The following is an 18,651-nucleotide window of genomic DNA, read 5'->3' as shown; positions in this document are numbered from 1 at the left end:
TCTGCCATAACAAGTATTTAAGAAATAGTTACACATATTAACCTACCTTTAACAAAAAGGTTCACAGGGCAGTTTTCCTTTCCTGCATCATTAATGATCTGGCAAGTGTACTCGCCAGCATGAGATTTATCAATATTGTAGAGCTCCAGAATTGCAGTATCTCCTCTTAAATCAATCTCACAGCTTCTCCCAGACACAATTTCCTTACTCCCTCTGAACCATTTCAGTTTCATTGGGGTACTTCCTTGAACGGTTGCTGTAAAGGTGACATTTGTGCCTGGGAGGGCTTCCATCGGTTGAGGTGTGGTCACAAAAGAGGGGGGTTCTATAGCAAATACGACAGGGGGAAGATTGTGAAACGTGCCTTAACCAATAGATGTATATTTATTTGAAATAATTCTACACCCAAAAACTAACCTTTAACAACTAAGGAAGCAGATGTCTCTGCAGTTCCAGCACTGTTCACTGCTTTACATTTGTATGTGCCAGAGTCTGAAAGTTTCAGAGTTGGCACTTTCAATGTGCAGGTATTCTCAGCAAACGTAATCTCATAGTTCGGCCCACTTTTAATCTCCTCTTCATTATGGTACCAAGAGATGGTGAGAGGTGCAGACCCTGAGGCTTTGCAGTCCATTTCAACAGATTTGTCAACAATGCTCTGTGTGTCCTTCAGTTTTCGTGAGAATGAAGGAGGGACGATTTTGTCTGTTTGACCAAAAACAACATACTCAGCTTTCGGCTTCATAAGAAATCACATGTAATTGTAAATTACAAAAAGTTTAACATTACTGACCAAAAACAGTGAGGCGCATTTTACAGCTATCACTGCCAACTTCATTCTTGATTTCAAATGTGTATTCTCCAGTGTCGCTTTTCTCTGTTGACAACAGCTTAAGACTGGAGATCATTTTTGAGAAGGTGATTTTGTATTTTTTGCCTGAAGACAACTCCACACCATCCTTGTACCATTTTGGCTTAAGTTCAGGAGTTCCAGATACAGTGCACTCTAAGACCGCGGGTTCACCAGCAGTTACACTGATCGACTCTGTCTTATCCACAACTGCTGCAGGTTCTAGAATTTTAAAAGCGTCATCATGTTAATTTACAAATTTAAAATAAAATATACACATACTTAAGTGGAAAAAATTTGTTTGTTTTTTTTCTTACAAACCTAGGACAGTTAGGTTCGCCGTGCATTCAGCTACTCCAGCATCATTTTTGAGCTGACACGTATATTTTCCAGCAGTGGTAGAGTCAGCTTTGAAAACCTTCAGGATGACCTGATTATTCTCAAATGTAATTTTCCTGTTGTCACCGTCTCTAAGAATGTGATCTTTATCCTGAACCCAAGACACAGTCATAGGCTGTGAACCTTTGACGGTTGCCACCAAAACTACCTCCTCACCAGAGATGGCTGTCGTGTTGGATAATTTCTTCACAAACGATGGTGGTTCTGAATGTCAGGAAGAGAATCATCAGAGAGTCGCAAAACTAAAGTGTAAAATCACTTTTTGGAAAAGTATTTAATACTTTAAATTGCTATCTTACTGACCTCTTAGCTTTACACTGCCCTGGCAGGAATCACTTCCTACATTGTTCGATGCTTTGCACTCATATTCCCCTGCATCTTTTATGTCCAGTCCAAGGATGTGGAGAGTTGCAGAGCATCCCTCAGACACAAATTTATACTTCCTACTCTCCTTTAACTGTTTCTTATCTTTAAACCAGGTTATCTCAAAAGGTGCTGAGCCTTTCAGCTCACAGTTAAGACTGGCATCTTTGCCCTTCAGCCCTTCAACTGGTGTTGGCACTTTGTGGAAAGTTGGTGGTTCTACAAAAACGTAATTCAAATCAAAATGAGCATTTATGCATATTACAATCAATAAATAAATCATTAAAATCAATAAATAATATCCTCTAAAGAGGGTTATTTTTAATAACTAAAACTATGAAGCTGAAATAAAATAAATAGCAGATGGAAAAACTAAATGAAACTTTAAGGAAATGTTGCCTTGGAAATTAACTGAAACAAGTTTCAATTGAGGCACTAAAATTACTAACTGAACAAAAAATAGGGCCCAATGATTTTCGCAGTGTGGAAAATGAGGACAGAATTGTAATATCCAGTCATAAACGTAATTTACTGTATAACGCGAAATGTCACAGACTTTGTCAAAGTTTGGATGAATTAATCAAAAGTACGCTCAAATCAAAACCCCATTGGGACTAGTGTCTGTGAATATTAAGTCGCAAAAATACTATTTACAGATGAATCATGCCTCAATATATGTGACCCTGGACAAAATCAGTCATAGGGTTTCATTTGTATAATGAATTATACTGCTTATGCTTTCCATTGATGTATGGTTTGTTAGGATACGACAATATTTGTCCGAAATACTATTTGAAATAAATCTGAGGGTGCTAAACACTAAGAATCTAAATACTGAGAAAATTGCCTTTAAAGTTGTCCAAATTAAGTTCTTAGCCATGCATATTACTAATCAAAAAAGTTTTGATATATTTATGGTAGGAAATTTACAATTTATCTTCATTGAACATGATTTTTACTTTACATCCTAATGATTTTTGGCATAAAATAAAAATCAATCGTTTTGACCCATACAATGTATTTTTAGCTATACCATTTTGTGCTACTTAAGACCAGGTCCAGGGTCACATATGACACATCACAGCACCCCGTCAAAATAAAATTTCAGTTTAACATAATTTAAATGTGGCAGAAATATATTACTTAATATAACGACAGTCCTACTACTACTAATAAAGTTATTATTAAAATATTATTCTTTAAGGAACATTTACGAGAGAGATTATTTACCTGAATTTATTTATCAGAAAAAATGTAAATAGCCTACGCAACACAGTATTTCTGAGGGAAGATCGTAAATAAATATATATATTTTTTTAAATATATAAATTAAATGAATTAGAGATGCTTTTGATTTATTAAAAAGTAATGAAACCACTAAAATCCAGGAAAGTAATGGAAAACACATGATTTGAGAAAAATAAAACTGAATTTGAGAAATATAAAAAAAACGTATTTCATAGGCCCTTACAAATTTAATTTAAACGTTTAATAAATTGCTGTTAAAATGTGTACGTTCATCATATCAATTAATTATACATGCTTTTTGATTAACATTTTTTTTAATTTAACAAGTCTAGAAATATTAAAACAGAAAAACTGAATCCAGAAAAATTAAAACGGAGAGAAAAAAAAAACGGAATTTGGAAAAAAATAAAATGGAATTTGGGAAAAATAAAATGGATTTCATAGGGCCCTAATAAAACCTATAGTACTATACAAATAATACTAATATAACATTGCTTCAGTCCCTTAAACAGCTAACAGTCACTTAAAGCTTATGTTGGCATAAGCATTAAACTAGTGAATGAAAGACCCATCAACAGGTCTAACCTTTGACTGTGAGTGTGGTACTGCAACTCTTAGTTCCAGCATCATTTTGGACTTCACAGGTGTAGACTCCACTATCCTCAAAGCTGCACTTGAAGATTTCAAGGACTCCCACAGAGTTATCGAAAGTCATTCTCAAGTTGCCACCATCGCTGAGTACAGCATCACTTTTGTACCAGCTAATTTTCAGAGGAGCTGTGCCAGTAACTTTGCATTCAAGCCGGAGTGGCTCTCCCATCTTTATGATTTTTGTTGCTGGCAGTTTCTGCACAAACTCTGGCGGTTCTGTAAAACCAAAATTACAACGTGTTATCATAATGCTTAACATACTATATAAAATGGAGCACTGAAGATGGTTTCAAGAAGATGGCAGATGACAAGAGGCATATGATAGCTGAAAGGGAGTGAAGCGTAATAATGAACAGTAATGATGTAAGATGATGATGAAAAGCAGATGGATAATTTACTAAGCAATACAAGAGCATGCAAATGGTGAAGCATGGCAAAAGAATGATGATAAAGAGCGTTGATAAGAGTATTTGAAAGAGGTCCAACCTTTTACCAACAAGGTTGTGGTGCATTTAGCGGTACCGGCATCATTGCTTATTTGACAAGAGTAAGTTCCACTGTGCGATATTCCAACGGCAAAAAGATCTAGGAAGCATGAGAGGCCCTCCAGGCCAATAAAACATGAAGGTCCACAAATCAGCTCAGTGTCATCTTTGAACCATTTCACTGTGAAGGGAGGTGTTCCCTTAAAGGTACTCTTAAACCGAACAGTGGTATTTGGTATGACAGCCTGTGATTCTGGAACCAGCACAAAGCTTGGTGGCTCTAAATCATTAATGGGAAAGAAAGACAAATACACCTGTTAAGAAACTGGCAGCCGTCAGAGATCTTAGGATATATGTTAGAATGAAATATTCTACTGAACGCTACAAAAGCTATCTGACCTTTCACCCTCAGTGTACCACTGCTTTCACAACTGCCTGCTTTGTTTGTAAGTTTACAAGTGTACGTTCCAGTGTCGGCTTTCTCTAAACATTCGATTTCCAAAGACACGCTGTTGTCATCATGAAGAAGTTTATGTTTGGTTCGTCCTGAGAGTTTAGTTCCATCTTTCATCCACTCCACAGTTATTGGGAGTGAGCCCGATATTTTACATCCAATTTGAACATTTGTGCTGAGAATTTCCTCCATCTCCGTCAAAGGTTTGATGAAGGATGGGGGGATTATTTGCTCTGACAAAGAAAAGAGTAAAGTGAAGATCATAAAAACCACTAAAATACATCTAATACTAATCATTTCATTACTCAAGAATAAGCACTAACCTAGAACGTTTAATGTCACTTTGCACTGGCAGGCACTGATGTGGTTAGAAACCTCAAACACATAAGTTCCTTTGTCTTCCAACTGGACAGACTGGATTTTAAGTTGGCTGATATTATTGATGAAGCTGAGGCTGTGTTGTCTTGAAGGCACAACTTCAGTGCCATCTTTAGTCCATTTGACTTTCAGCTCAGGAGAGCCTGTAACTTTGCACTCAAAGCTTACTGGATCTCCAACAGTGACATTAACGACCTCTGGCTTTTCTGTTATCTGAGGTGGCTCTAGAGATAATATAACAAACATATTTATAATAGCAAGTCTTTAGGATAGACAGCTACAACTATAGAACACTTGCAAGAAAACCAACCTTGAACCACAAGGGTAGCAAAACACTTTTCTTGCCCTGCCTCATTCACAGCCTGACAGGTGTATTTTCCACCATGGATGGACTCACACACAGGGATTCTCAAAGTAGCAATATTGTTCTCAAAAGTCCTCTCAATTGAAGGGTCCTCCAAAATCCAGGTTTCATCTTTCTGCCATTGTATAGACAGAGGTGGTGATCCTTTTACGACACATTTAAATTCAACCTTTTTCCCAAGAACTGTGACAACATTCTCAATCCTCTCCACAAATGATGGGGGCTCTGATTGGAAATGTGAAATATGTTAAATAATGTAAAGAGAGATAAAAGCATAAACATATAAAACTTACTGAATATACTAAACGCTAACCTTTTATGCTGAGTGTAGTCTGACTTGAACAACTCCCGACTTCATTTACTACAATGCACTGATATTCTCCAACATCTAAAGCGTCACATTTCTGTACATCAAGAGTCATTATAGAGCCGTTCTTCTGCAAAATCACATGCTTAAGGCTTGATTTAATTTCCTTTGAATCTTTTTGCCAGGTCACCTCAAAAGGAGCTGTGCCTTTAACCTGACATTCAAAATATGCATTTGAGCCATTCACAACCTCAAGAGAACTCAATGGTTTGACAAGAACTGGGGGTTCTGAAAAAAGAAAAACAGTTCAAAATCTATGTTCTGGCCAAATATTTTTGCGAAATTATATAACTTAAACGCCTATAAAATGCACTACATACTAACCTTTCACTCTTAGCTCCATACTACAGCTCTCACTGCCCGCCTCATTTCGGGCTTCACAGTAGTACATCCCACTGTCTTTGATATCACTGCTACTTATTTCAAGCCGTGCAAGCGAGTCGACAAAAGTCAATTTATGCTTGTCGCTTGGGCTTATTTCAATACCATCTCTGAACCAGTATGTGTCTATCTCTGGAGTGCCTGTAATCTGGCATTCAAAGATTACCAACTGGCCTGGTTTTACAACTGTCATTTTGTCAGGTTTGCGGGTAAATTTGGGGGGCTCTGTAAGAATAAAGAGATAAGAAAGTACTTATTTTTAAGCACTTAACAAAGGTTTAGCTAGACAAAGTATTTGATTATTAAGTAAAATGATTCTTGTGAAAACCTTTCACGAAAAGCGTTGCTTGGCAAGCATCTGATCCAACATCATTACTTATTTCACAGACATACTCTCCAGAGTCTGAAGGCTTAGCAAAAAAGAGCTCCAGTGAGCTAGAGGTGTCACTTTTCTGAACTGAACAGTCAATTCCAGGTGAAACTTGTTTCTTATCTTTAAACCACTTAATGGTCAGTGGTGGCGTGCCAGACACAAGCACATTAAACTGCACTTTGGATCCTGGTATAACGTCTTGTGATTCAGGCTTCTCAATGATTGATGGAGGTTCTGCATGTAAGAGGAAGACTTAATGAAGATACAAAACTTTACAAACTAACAAATTAATTTGTAATTCATAAAAGCCAAAGGTAATTGCAAACCTTTGATTTTCAGCGTGCCTGAACACTGAACAGTGCCTGCTTTGTTTTTAGCAATGCAGGTGTAGCTGCCACTGTCTGAACTATCAAGGCGACTGATTTCCAAAGATGCTGCATTCTCAAAGAATATGCATTTGTACTTCTCATCTGTATCTATCTCCTTATTTTCCTTGAACCAAGTGACAGTTACTGGAAGAGATCCAGAGACCAGACAATCCAACTGTGTAAAAGATCCTTTTATACTCTCCATGTTCTTCAATTTTCTTGTGAAGGAAGGCTTGATTATTTGATCTGTTGCAGTGAAGGGAAAAATATAACAGCTTCAATTTGAGTGTTGATCTAAAATTTCCAATCGTGACATATGGCTATTATTTATAACATACTAACCTAAAACAGTCACAACTGCCTCACAACTGCTTCTTCCAGCATCATTTGAAATCTCAAAGATATATTCTCCAGCATCACTCTTCTCAGCGGAAAGAATCTTTAATGTGGAGCTTGTATCAGTGCTCTGTACTTTGTATTTTTTGCTTGATGCCAGCTCTTTGCCATCCTTTAGCCATTTTGCTTTAAGAACTTTAGAACCAGAGTACCTGCATTCTAGAGTGGCAGGATCACCTACTGTAACACTGACAGACTTGGCTTGCTCTGTGATGTTTGCAGGCTCTGTGTACAGTAAAACATGTATAAATACATGCAAATAGCACAAAAACTGCAGGATTAGAATATATGTCAATTAAAAGTGTTTAAAAATTACTACACACCTTTTACCACTAGTGCTGCTGTACATTTCTGACTACCGGCTTCATTCTGAGCATGGCAAGTGTACTTTCCACCATGTTTTAACTGTGCACTAGAAATGTATACCACTGCTGTCTGGTACTCAAAAGATATCTGAACATGCTCAGATTCCTTGATCTCATGGTCATCTTTCATCCAAGAGACGGTCATAGGCAATGACCCTTTCAAAACACACTGCAAGGAAACCTCACCACCAAGAAGGACGTTTGTATTATCCATCTTCTGCACAAATGATGGTGGCTCTAATTGAAGAATATCAAATGTAAGATGTTGTTAGCACAATGTTTACAAGCATCACTGTACTGTACCTTCACTTACATAAATAAAAATCCAAGAATTTCCTGTTCTTACTAACCTTTCAGTGTAACCTGAAAATCACAGGAGGTCTGCCCTACTTCATTTACTACAGTGCACTGATATTTGCCAGCATCCCCAGCTTCGAATTTTAAAATCTGAAGAGCTGCTACATCTTCTGTCAGGGTTATGATGTGCCTTCTATCATTTCGGATCTGCTTTGAGTCTTTGAAACAGGAAATCTCAAAGGGGGCTGAGCCTGACACAGTTCCTTCCAGCACAACATCTGTGCCTTTCACAATTTCTTTGGATTCAAAGGGTTTCACAAATTCGGGAGGTTCTGAGATAAGAAAGCACCGATTAGCTAATGAAGTAACCTATGGGAAATAACTTTAACATCCTTAAAAAGTAGGTGATTAACTTTAAACAAACCTTTGACTGTAACCAAGCAACTGCATCTATCGATGCCAGCTTCACTTGATGCTTGGCAGATAAAATCTCCATTATCTTCAACGCAGCAATTGGAAATGTGTAGTGTAGCAACTGAGTCGATGAAGGTCATTTGGTATTTATCATTTGAGCTAATTTCAGTCTCATTTTTATACCATTTAATACTGATCTCTGGGCTGCCAGTGACTTTACATTCCAAAGTTGCAAGACTCCCATTTAACACTAGTTTAGTCAAGTCAAGCTTCATTACAAATTTTGGAGGTTCTAAAAAAAGAGAATAACACATTAAAATGAATTAACTGAAGAATTATTCTGTAAAAAAAATAATGGAAAAACATCAAGAGTCATCAAGAATAAGAAAAAGCACCTTTCACGAATAAGGTAGCTGTGCATGAGACCTTTCCAGCATCATTAGAAACTTGGCAAGTGTATTCTGCAGACTGAGATGGCTTCACAGAGTGCAGCTCCAGTGAACTTGAGTTGGCTTCTTTCTTGACGAAGCAAGTTCCTCCAGTTAACATTTCTTTGTCTTCTCTGAACCACTTAATAGTAAAAGGTGCTGTCCCAGTGAATGCAGCTGTTAGGACAACTGTAGCTCCTGGTATAACATCTTGGCTTTGAGGTTTCAAAGAGAAGACTGGGGGTTCTAAAGTCAAACCAAATTTCAAGTCAACAGGATGGAAATACAAAACAAATATTCTCAATCTATAAGATATGATTGCTTATTCTAACCTTTAACAGAAACAGTTCCACTTGTTTCACTGTATCCTGCAGCATTAGTTGCACGGCACGTGAAAACCCCAGCATCTGAGGTGTCTAAATCAGTTATTTTCAGTACTGCAGTGTTTTCCTGCATTTCTGTTTTATATTTTGTTCCAGTTGTAATGTCCTTTCCTTCTTTGAACCAAGATATCGTTATAGGTTGGGATCCTGACACTTTGCATTCCAGCTGAAGAGTACCTCCAACATTACCATCTACCTTCTTAAGTATTTTTGTGAAAGTTGGGGGTATTATTTTATCTGCTCAACAGAAGTAAAACACCACTATAAACAAAATATGCACACACACAAAAATATAAAATGAAAGATAATTTTAAAAGAATAACACTAACCAAGAACGACAATTGAGCAAGAGCATTGCTCTTTTCCAACCCGATTAGAAACTTCAACTTTGTATTCAGAGCTATCTCCCCTCTCTGCTGAGAGGAATTTCAAGGCTGCCACATTGTCTTTGAAAGAGATTTTGCATTTTCGACTTCCTGTAATCTCTTTGCCATCTCTGAACCATTTTACTTTGAGATCTGGACTTCCTGAAACTTTGCACTCAAGAGTTGCAGAGTCACCGGCAGTCACACTGATGGATGGCGGTTTCTCAACAAATCTAGCTGGTTCTTTAACAAAAGCGAAATAAATCAATGAATAAATGCATCAATACTAAATACTACTAATAATGAAGTGTTATGCTTAATATGTTTAATTCTAACCTTGAACTGATACAGTGGCCTCACATTTTTGTTTTCCAGCCTCATTTTCAGCTTGACAAGTATATTTCCCCCCATGGTTAATGGCCACGTTTGCTATTGCCAGAATAGCAATGTTGTTTTCAAAAGTCGTGGTAATATTAGGATCGTCATCTCTGACTATCTCAGAATCTTTAAACCACTGAACTGTGATAGGAGCAGAACCCTTCAGGGTTCCTTGCAGTTTCACAGCGCTGCCTAAAATTGCAGTGGTGTTCTCAACTTTCTTTACAAATGATGGCGGGTCTGCATGAAAAAAAGGCATATTTGTTTTTACAATAACAAAATGTTAACAACCAAAAAAACAAATGTTTAGGCCATTGAAATTGATTGTACCAACCTTTCAATTTGGCCACTGCTTTTGTAGTTATTTTGCCAACATCATTAGAAATGCAACATTGGTAATCTCCAACATCTGCACTGTCAAAAGATTTGATTTCCAAATATGCAACTGTCTCTTTTGAGACAATAACATACTTGTTGTCAGATGATACTGGGTTTTTATTCTTAAACCAGGTCACCTCAAATGGAGCAGTGCCTGTAACTTCACATTCAAGCTGGGCTGTGCTTCCTTTGATTACCTCCACCATTTTCAACTCCTTTTTAAATGCAGGAGGTTCTAAGAACAATAAAAGCAATAACATTTAAGACGACTCTTCATAAAGATCTCATCGCAACATAAAGAGCGTTAAATTAGAACATAAGAATCTTGAGTGTTACCTTTTACAGTTACTTGAGAGCTGCAGCTTTCACAGCCAGCCTCATTCATCACCTCACAAGTGTAATTTCCACTGTCAGACTCAGATAAGTTAGTAATCTCAAGTGTGGCTTGGCCGGCTTTGAAAGTGATTTTATGTTTTTCAGAGGAACTAATTGGTTTGTCGTTCAGAAACCAAGTCACGTGAAGTTCAGGCGATCCTTTGACAGTGCACGACAGACGTGATGACATTCCTTGCTTCCATAAGATCTTAGGCTCCAGCCTTTTAACAAAGACTGGAGGTTCTAAGGGTTAAAATGCAATGGAGGAAAAAGATTTTTGATTTGTTTGCAAGAAAAAAGAAGAGTTAAGAGAAAGACAGCTTAATATAAAGAGACATGTGGAGGAGCACAGTGAAAACCAACTGTAATACTTTATATGGCAAATAAAGAGCCGCATCAACTGATGCTTAAGCTTTGTCACCTCCGTCTAAGCAATGCAATTGCACACTGACAGAAATTAATACCCTGACATGCAGATTTGTTTCAAATACTGCATTTACAAAGGGTATTAATCTCAAGGTCTTACCTTGCACTGTCACACTAGAAGAGCAACTGCTGCTTCCTGCTTCATTGGCAGCAGTACAGGTATATGTACCTGTATCTTTGATTTTAGCCTTTTGAATCTCAAGACAGGCTATTTTTTCCTCAAAACCTAGTTTACAGTCCATTGTGGTATGGAGTTTCTTGCCATCTCTCATCCAGGTGATGGAAACACCAATGTCTTCATCTACCTGACACTCAAGACGTAGTGGGTTTCCCACAGCAATAGTGGTTGACTCAAAGCTCTTCACAAAATTGGGTTTGTCTACAACCCTCAGGTCAGCATAGCATGTAGCTGTACCAACACTGTTTGAAGCTTTGCAAAGGTACGTTCCCTGATCACTCTGTTGTAAATTCAAGATTTCAAGAACATACTTGTTGTTGTCAGAGGACGCTTTGTAGTGATCATCTAGTGAAATGGCAATATTGTCTTTATGCCAGACAACATTCATTGGTTCAGAACCAGAAATAACACATTGAAATTTGGCTTGCTTGCCCACAAATAAAGTCATCAAATCGGGCTTTGATACAAATTCTGGTGGGAACATCTCTATAGAAAGAAGATATCAACAAAAAGATATAAATAACTTAATCAAACACAAAGCATTTAAACTCCACAGATAACTATTTCAAGAAGACCAACGCACAATAAGAAAGGTGTATTTTTCTTACCTGTCACACTTAGTTTAGCAGAGCAGCTGTCACTTCCATGGCGGTTTGAAGCTTTGCAGGTAAATTCTCCACTGTCAGTGACTGTTGGGTTATATATCTCCAGAGATGAGGTGTGATGATGACTGATAATCCTGCATTTGTCACTATGTCTGAGCTCAGAACCAGACTTGAACCACTTGAAGGTCACACCTGGAGCGTCTTCAATCTCACATTCGAACTTTGCAGGACTGCCAACATTGACCTCCAGATTTTTAAGTTTGTGCCTAAAAACAGGTGGCACTGAATCGTGCACAAAGATAAAAAGTACATTAAATTAGTACATCATATTTAACATGTTTGCTGACAAGTAATGAGCATGAGCATGAAACCACTGATTGGCACTTTTAAACACCTGAAACATTTAGTACAAAGTTTAGCTGCAAATCTTAACCATCTTTAATTTTTATAAATATGGTATTTCAAAAAGTGCCAATTTCTGTGGTCACTGTAATGGAATATTTAAAAAAAACAAGAGTGACTGTAAAGAGTGATGGTGATTTCGCTATGAGGGAGGAAAAATATTGAATAAAGAGTGAAATAATGACTTGACATTCTGGCATGCATGCAAAAAAGATCAAATATGAGGTGTTCAATGAGGTGCTCAATGACTGATGAAGAAAACAACAATGGAGTATTTCACAACCACTTTACCAGAGATGAATAAAAAAAAGTGGAAAATACTGTAGGAGTGAAGGAAGAGATGAACATTGGAATGACACTGAAAGATCCAGCAGGTTAAAGGCTGATGTGAAGAAGTGAAGACATGCTAACATTTCAGTGATGTGAAAATGGTGGCAAAATCACAGCATTGTGAAGATCAGAAAGGAAGACATTTAGAAGGTATCTTCATATGAAATACAAAGATCTTATCTATTAGTTGGTGTGGAGATACTGAGAAAGCATGTCTGATGAAGCGTGTCTATATGAACAGCAAGAGTTAGTCATGTGGGATGGGATGGCAAAATAATCCCGTAAATCCAACCTCTTGGGACCACAGTAAGGTGAGAGGACGTTGAGGTCTTGCCAGCATCACCTACAGCCTCACAGATATATTCTCCTTGATGGTCCTTCGTAACCTTGCTGATTACTAGTGTGTATGTGTTGTGTTCTTTGGAACACTTGAACTCTTTGCCAGATTTAATTGTTTTGCCATTAAAAAGCCAACTTACTTTCTTTACGCATCTTATAGTCAATGAGAATTTTGCCTCTGAATGTTCGTCTATTTCAATATCCTCCAAGGAGCTTTCAAAAATTGGGTAACCCTCCTCTCTAACTTCTTCTTTCTCTAATTTCATAAATGCTTCAGTTATGTATTCCTCCCTTTCCTCTCTCTGAAAGACAACTTCAGTCGACTGCTCGATTGGAGCGGCCCCCAAAACAAGTTCAGTTGTCATACTTACTGCCCCTACATCCCTCTCTTCTTTTACTGTCACAGATCTGGTTTCTTGTCGCTCAACTTGGACGGACTGTTGAATCTCAATTTTTGATTCACTTGTCATATGAACTGTTGACTGTTGCACGAAAGCTTGCTCTTTAGCTGTTACGGACTGAAAGGAGGCTTGTGCTTCAGTTTTCACAGTTGCAGACTGAGACATTGCTGATGTAAAAGCCTCTACATTTTCTGTCAGTCTCACCATCTCTACCACAGGTGAAAGCATTTCTTTTGAAGAAGCCTTGGTAACCTGTAATCTTTGGGGTTTGTCAATTTGCATTGTGCCTGGCTGCTCTGAGGTCATAACCTGCTGCTCTCGATAGACAATGGAATAGAAAGCAGCCTGAAGTTCACTTCTAAGATCAGCAGTTTGGGGGTAGTCGCCTTCAAAAGCAATTGTAATTTCAAGCGGGGCACTTGCACTTGTAATAAGATACGTGAACATGACATATTTGGGTTCTTTCCTTTCTTTCACCTCTTGAATTTCAACAGCTCCTAAACTCTCAACTACATCTGCCAGGATCAATGGCTGGTCAAGAGCGACAGCAGTTGCAAGAGCACTTTTTAATTGGTACTTAATGTCCAGTGAATGTGGTTTTGGAGGCGAAATAACAAAAGTGAGCTCTTTGGGTAGAGTCTGGCTCTCTCTTGATTCTGACACTAAAATAGTACCCATCTTCTGCTTACTGACTACTGCTGTGGATGTTTCAGATTTTGTAATATCCTGAGATAGCTCCCCTTTGATTACACGCTTTTCTTCCATTAATACTGACTGTCTAACAGACTGTCCTTCTTGAATTTGAACTGCAAAGTCTTGTTCGGTGGCCTCAAGAGCAATGCTACTCTCTGTCGAGATAGCCTTTTCTTCTACATAAATTAATTCAGATGGGATTTTGGGTTCAACTTCACTTTTAGACACATATTTCTCAACTGTTCCTATATTCTCTGTGTGCCCCTCCTCTAAATCCTGACTCTCTGACACAGATGGCACATGTATGATATTCCAGTGATCTTCTTTCTGTACTAGAGCACGCTGCTGTTTAACATCGCTTACAAAAGGAGTTTCCTTCGGTAATGGCACTGGCTCTGAAAAGACTTGAAGAATGCTTTCAGGTTTGGGTTCTTTTCTGATTTCAGGCTGCACGCCTGTAACAGACACATCAAGATCTTTGCAATAATCTGCAGTATGCTCTCTTTTCTCTTCTGTGCTTGCAGCATGATGACGGGCTTTTTCCTGTTTTTGTACCGCAATCTGTTCATCTGGCTTCTCCATTGAGATTATCCCTTCTTTCATCAATGTGTTTTCTAAATGAACTGCCTGAAGATGCAAAGGGGCAGGAGATTCCTTACCAGGCTGAATGGAAATTTTTGTTTCTTCTGCTGAAAATTGAGAAGACTCTTCATATGTTACCGTCTGTTGTGAATCCATTGACACTGTGTGCTTAAGAAGAGGACTTTTTTGAGCATCTGCTGTCTCCAGGCTTGGTTTCTCACTGCTAAACCTGCCTTCAGATGGAAGAATATCCTGATCTGTGATTACTTGTAAATGCAGAACCTGATCTTCTTCTCTCTGGGACTGCACTGAAATGGCACTTTCCAAACCTGGGATCAAACTTGACTGATCAGCTTGGAGTTGATGCTTTTCCTCAGCAACAAGAGCTGATTTTAATACACTATCTTTGACTAATGATGCTGCCTCCTCATCTGGTTTGTCTAGTGATAACTTCTGTTCTTTTGATAAAGTATGAGCAGTCTCACTAACAGAAAGAACAACTGGTTTTGCTGCTTCTTTCTTCACGGATGTCTGAAAGGTAGAGTCTTGTTTTGACAGTTCCTTAGAGTGACCTTCTGTGATCTGCTGTTTCTCTGTTGAAACTGCACTGTAAAGAATTTTAACTCCCTCTTTCACCTGGTAGCCCTTTTCCTGCTGAGTATGCGGTATAACCTCTGAATGTTCTTTAACAATCGGGAGTTTTGTCTCAACTTGGTGACTTGACATTGGATACTTGGGCTCAGGAGATGCCTTGATCTGTTCTGTTTCTCTGGTTGATAATGGCTCAGCTTTGACAATCGTCAGTGGAGTTACACTCTCAGTAATGGCAGACATTACTTGTGAGGATTGCTCTTTCTCAATTTCTAGCTCTGTAACCTCAGGACTTTTGATGCGTTCATAGTGCTGTTCTGTGAAGCCTTGGCGTTCTTGAACGGCTGAGGTCATAGTAGCCATCTGGAGCTGTTTCAAAGGGGTTGCTACCACCGGTTGCGGTTGGACTGAAGCAGATACGACTCTCTCTTGAACTTCATGAGACTGCAACACAGCAGCTTGATGAGTCACCTGCTCCTTTTGCATAGTTGCAATGGAAACATCCAAGTCATGCAGAGTGTCAACCTGCTCACTCGTTACCATTTGCCTATCTTCTGTGCCAATGGTGTAAATTACCTGATGGTCTCCCTGCAAACTAGCACCTGCCTGTCCAGGTAGGCTAACACTATACAAGCGAGATTCGGTGGCTTCCTCTGTCATGGACACCTTATAAGTTTTTTGCTCTTGAACTAATTGCTGTTTATGAAATACAGAGACTTTTTTGTGGAATACTATCAGCTCAGCACTGCAGCTTGCCTCCCCAAATGGATTGACAGCCTTGCATGTGTAGAGTCCACTGTCTCTCTGTTGGATGTTACTCATAGTAAGGAAGCCAGAGCCATCTGGGTTACTTACGACAGAACAGGTCTGGCTTGACTTAATTTGAGAACTACCCTTAAACCACTGAACATCAGGGAAAGGAGTACCAGTGACTCTATACTGAAATTTTACCTCGCTGCCCTCTGCACACTGCACAGGTTGAATTTGTATGGTAAAGCATGGTGGTTGCCCTGGTAGTTTGAACATTTGTTCCACCCATTTTTCTGCTTCTGATAATTGACTCACTTGTACCTTTAACATTGTCTTGCAGGTGGTTTGGCCAAATCTATTACTGGCGGTACAAGAGTACTCTCCCTCATACTCTTTCTTGACTTGTGTTATTATTAAAGTGTATTCATCTCTCTCTTCTACAAACTTGTAAACTGTTGAAGAAGTGATAACTTTTCCATTGTGGAACCACTCAACTTTAGGCTTTGGAAAACCAGATACTGTGACAGTAAACCTAAATGACTCTCCGACAGTAACTTCAGCAGGTGTAAGCTTGGTCTGAAATACAGGTTTCTCTTTTTTCCTTTCCAAAGAACTAGAAAAACGCTTTTGCTCTGGCTTGAGTTCAAGTGTTTTTGATTTCTCAGGTAAATGTAGTGATGTGCTGTAGGTTTCTTCCTCTTCTTCGGTCCTCACAGTCAAGCTAGAAAATTCTGTATGAAAATAATGGGATTAAAGATTCACCAAAATATCCTCAGAAATCACAAGAAAGATAAAGATGGAGGTCATTCAGTATTAGTCAAGAACTGGACATAATAATGCCCCTTAAGAGATTAAATGAGAAAAAATGCAAAATAACAGTAAATGGTTTCATCATAACTTTATTTACTCTTCAGGTAAACATAATTACAATAAATGGGTAGAACAACAAATTTGTGTTTCTAATGAAATTATGCCACACAGATTTAGTTTTTTTATATTTCAATCCATAAAGGTTTGAATAGCTCACCTGCATTTGTATCCCAAAATAAACTATAATTGATTAAACTGGAGGGCATAGAAATGAGAACACATAAGCATCATATTTGTATATATTTTTTCTAACCCGTTTATTTTAATCTTCTTTTTTATTTACAACCTACTAAATCCTTAACCCAATTACCACTACTTTTACAAAAACATGATCGAACTATACAACAAAAACGTTAGATTAATATCTTACCAATACTGCAAATTATGAACTTGAGCAAGTAAAATCGAGCCTTTCCAAACAATTTCAACTAAAAATTATTTTTCTTTACTTTTAGTTTTTCCTAATCACACTTGTAACATAAAGAAAAAAGAAATACACAAAAGGGGAAATTAATATTTATGCCATTTAAATTTTAAATTTTTACTTTATTTGATCAATCATACTGGGCATGCATTGTCAAAAAATATTATTAGATCTTATTAGATCAAAACTGTGCGTGAAATTCACCTGACCTCAATTCACCACCAGAATTAAATAAAAACCCAGGACACCACCCAAAAGGAAAAAAGAAAGAAAGAAAGAAAAACTAAACCAGTCTCTACAGACTGGAACACTAATGTGAGATACTCAAGAGTAAAATAAGGAGCAAATCAGGTCTTTTCAATAAATTAGGGATCAATAATTAAAATATATACTACTGAAAAACAATTCTGAATGCAAGATTGAGGAAAAGTTTCTATACATAATTTCACAATAATGTACAATTGTAATACATAAAAAGTTGTGTACTACATTACATTTATTCAAAGTAAACAAAACAAACTTTTCTGACATTGTTTCAAAATCATTGAACTGTTTATACTGCTGTCAAATTAAAACACTTTTAACAACGAAGTTGTTTCAGTGTAACCAGCTTTGTTTTGGATAATACATTTGAATTCACCAGCATCACTGTGAGTTGCATTTGTTATAAGCAGATTGAAATGCCCTGATGCTTTCTCCTGGATAATGTATCTAGTATTTTTTACTGGAGCACCATCTTTGTACCACTCTGCTGTAGGATTTGGTTTGCCACTCACTAAGCACTGAAGCATTACAGGTGTACCTACAGCTGCAGTGACATTTTGCAGTGGGATAATACATTTGGGGGGGATTTCAGTGACCTGAAACTGAAAACTACAAGTGTTTGTTGATTTGCCTTTGAATTCTATTTTGTCATCTTTTGAGGGTTCCGCAAAGACATCAAAATTAATACTAACATATTTTTCTCCTTGCTCGCTTGTTTCGTTATCAGTAACAGCAACAAGTCTGACAGCTTTCTGAGACTCGTCAGATTCCTGTTGGAACTCAAATTCAAGCTCTATCTCTGATGTCTGTTCTCCATCAAATGATGAGTTCCCAACAACCAAGTCAAATTTCTGAGGCTGAACTTTTGCACTGCCAAGAGAAACCGCAGTTAGTTCTCTTCCCCTCGTCTTGCCTGAGAACGACTGTGGATTCATAACCATAAGCGACGCCCTGCAAAGTGTTTCACCAACAACATTAATAGCTCTGCATGTATATATGCCACTGTCATGTGTGTTGGCTTTGAGAATCTTCAGAAAATGATTATCACCATCTGAGCTACAGATGTACTTTTTCTTATCCATAGGAATCTTAACATTGCCTTTGTACCATGACACTATTGGTGAGGGAATACCCATTAAGGAACATTCAAACATTACACTTGTGTTTTCAGGAGTTTCAATATCATAAATAGGGTTTATAAAGCGTGGAGGCATTTCTGTAACTTCAAAAGCTATTTTTAAATCATCACTTTCTTGAGTAATAAAATCCACTGCCCCTTCCTCAAACAAGCTTGGGAGAACATCAAGGGATATGATCATACTTTTGTTATCTGCTG

General features: G+C 37.9%; 1 protein-coding gene across 1 annotated transcript in view; it reads right to left on the bottom strand.

Annotated features, from left to right (window-relative positions):
- The window catches only part of ttn.2 (titin, tandem duplicate 2), a 160,670-nt gene that overhangs the window by 108,430 nt on the left and 33,589 nt on the right, over positions 1 to 18,651 (bottom strand). The window contains exons 42-68 of the mRNA XM_073845071.1: positions 12,694 to 16,488; positions 11,673 to 11,951; positions 10,987 to 11,550; positions 10,422 to 10,703; positions 10,042 to 10,320; positions 9,666 to 9,947; positions 9,294 to 9,572; positions 8,914 to 9,201; positions 8,549 to 8,827; positions 8,164 to 8,445; positions 7,793 to 8,071; positions 7,401 to 7,679; positions 7,024 to 7,302; positions 6,640 to 6,927; positions 6,269 to 6,547; positions 5,884 to 6,165; positions 5,506 to 5,787; positions 5,139 to 5,417; positions 4,774 to 5,052; positions 4,396 to 4,683; positions 3,998 to 4,276; positions 3,446 to 3,727; positions 1,553 to 1,831; positions 1,172 to 1,453; positions 794 to 1,072; positions 418 to 705; positions 47 to 325 (exon numbers count right to left, since the gene is read on the bottom strand). Of these exons, the coding sequence (XP_073701172.1) occupies positions 47 to 325; positions 418 to 705; positions 794 to 1,072; positions 1,172 to 1,453; positions 1,553 to 1,831; positions 3,446 to 3,727; positions 3,998 to 4,276; positions 4,396 to 4,683; positions 4,774 to 5,052; positions 5,139 to 5,417; positions 5,506 to 5,787; positions 5,884 to 6,165; positions 6,269 to 6,547; positions 6,640 to 6,927; positions 7,024 to 7,302; positions 7,401 to 7,679; positions 7,793 to 8,071; positions 8,164 to 8,445; positions 8,549 to 8,827; positions 8,914 to 9,201; positions 9,294 to 9,572; positions 9,666 to 9,947; positions 10,042 to 10,320; positions 10,422 to 10,703; positions 10,987 to 11,550; positions 11,673 to 11,951; positions 12,694 to 16,488 (11,391 nt within the window). The remainder of the gene's footprint in view (positions 1 to 46; positions 326 to 417; positions 706 to 793; positions 1,073 to 1,171; positions 1,454 to 1,552; positions 1,832 to 3,445; positions 3,728 to 3,997; positions 4,277 to 4,395; positions 4,684 to 4,773; positions 5,053 to 5,138; positions 5,418 to 5,505; positions 5,788 to 5,883; positions 6,166 to 6,268; positions 6,548 to 6,639; positions 6,928 to 7,023; positions 7,303 to 7,400; positions 7,680 to 7,792; positions 8,072 to 8,163; positions 8,446 to 8,548; positions 8,828 to 8,913; positions 9,202 to 9,293; positions 9,573 to 9,665; positions 9,948 to 10,041; positions 10,321 to 10,421; positions 10,704 to 10,986; positions 11,551 to 11,672; positions 11,952 to 12,693; positions 16,489 to 18,651) is intronic.

Source organism: Garra rufa, chromosome 8 (genome assembly GCF_049309525.1).
Source record: "Garra rufa chromosome 8, GarRuf1.0, whole genome shotgun sequence".
NCBI lineage: Eukaryota > Metazoa > Chordata > Actinopteri > Cypriniformes > Cyprinidae > Garra > Garra rufa.
Note: the sequence above shows the minus strand (reverse complement) of the source record. Positions and strands in the feature narration are given on the sequence as shown.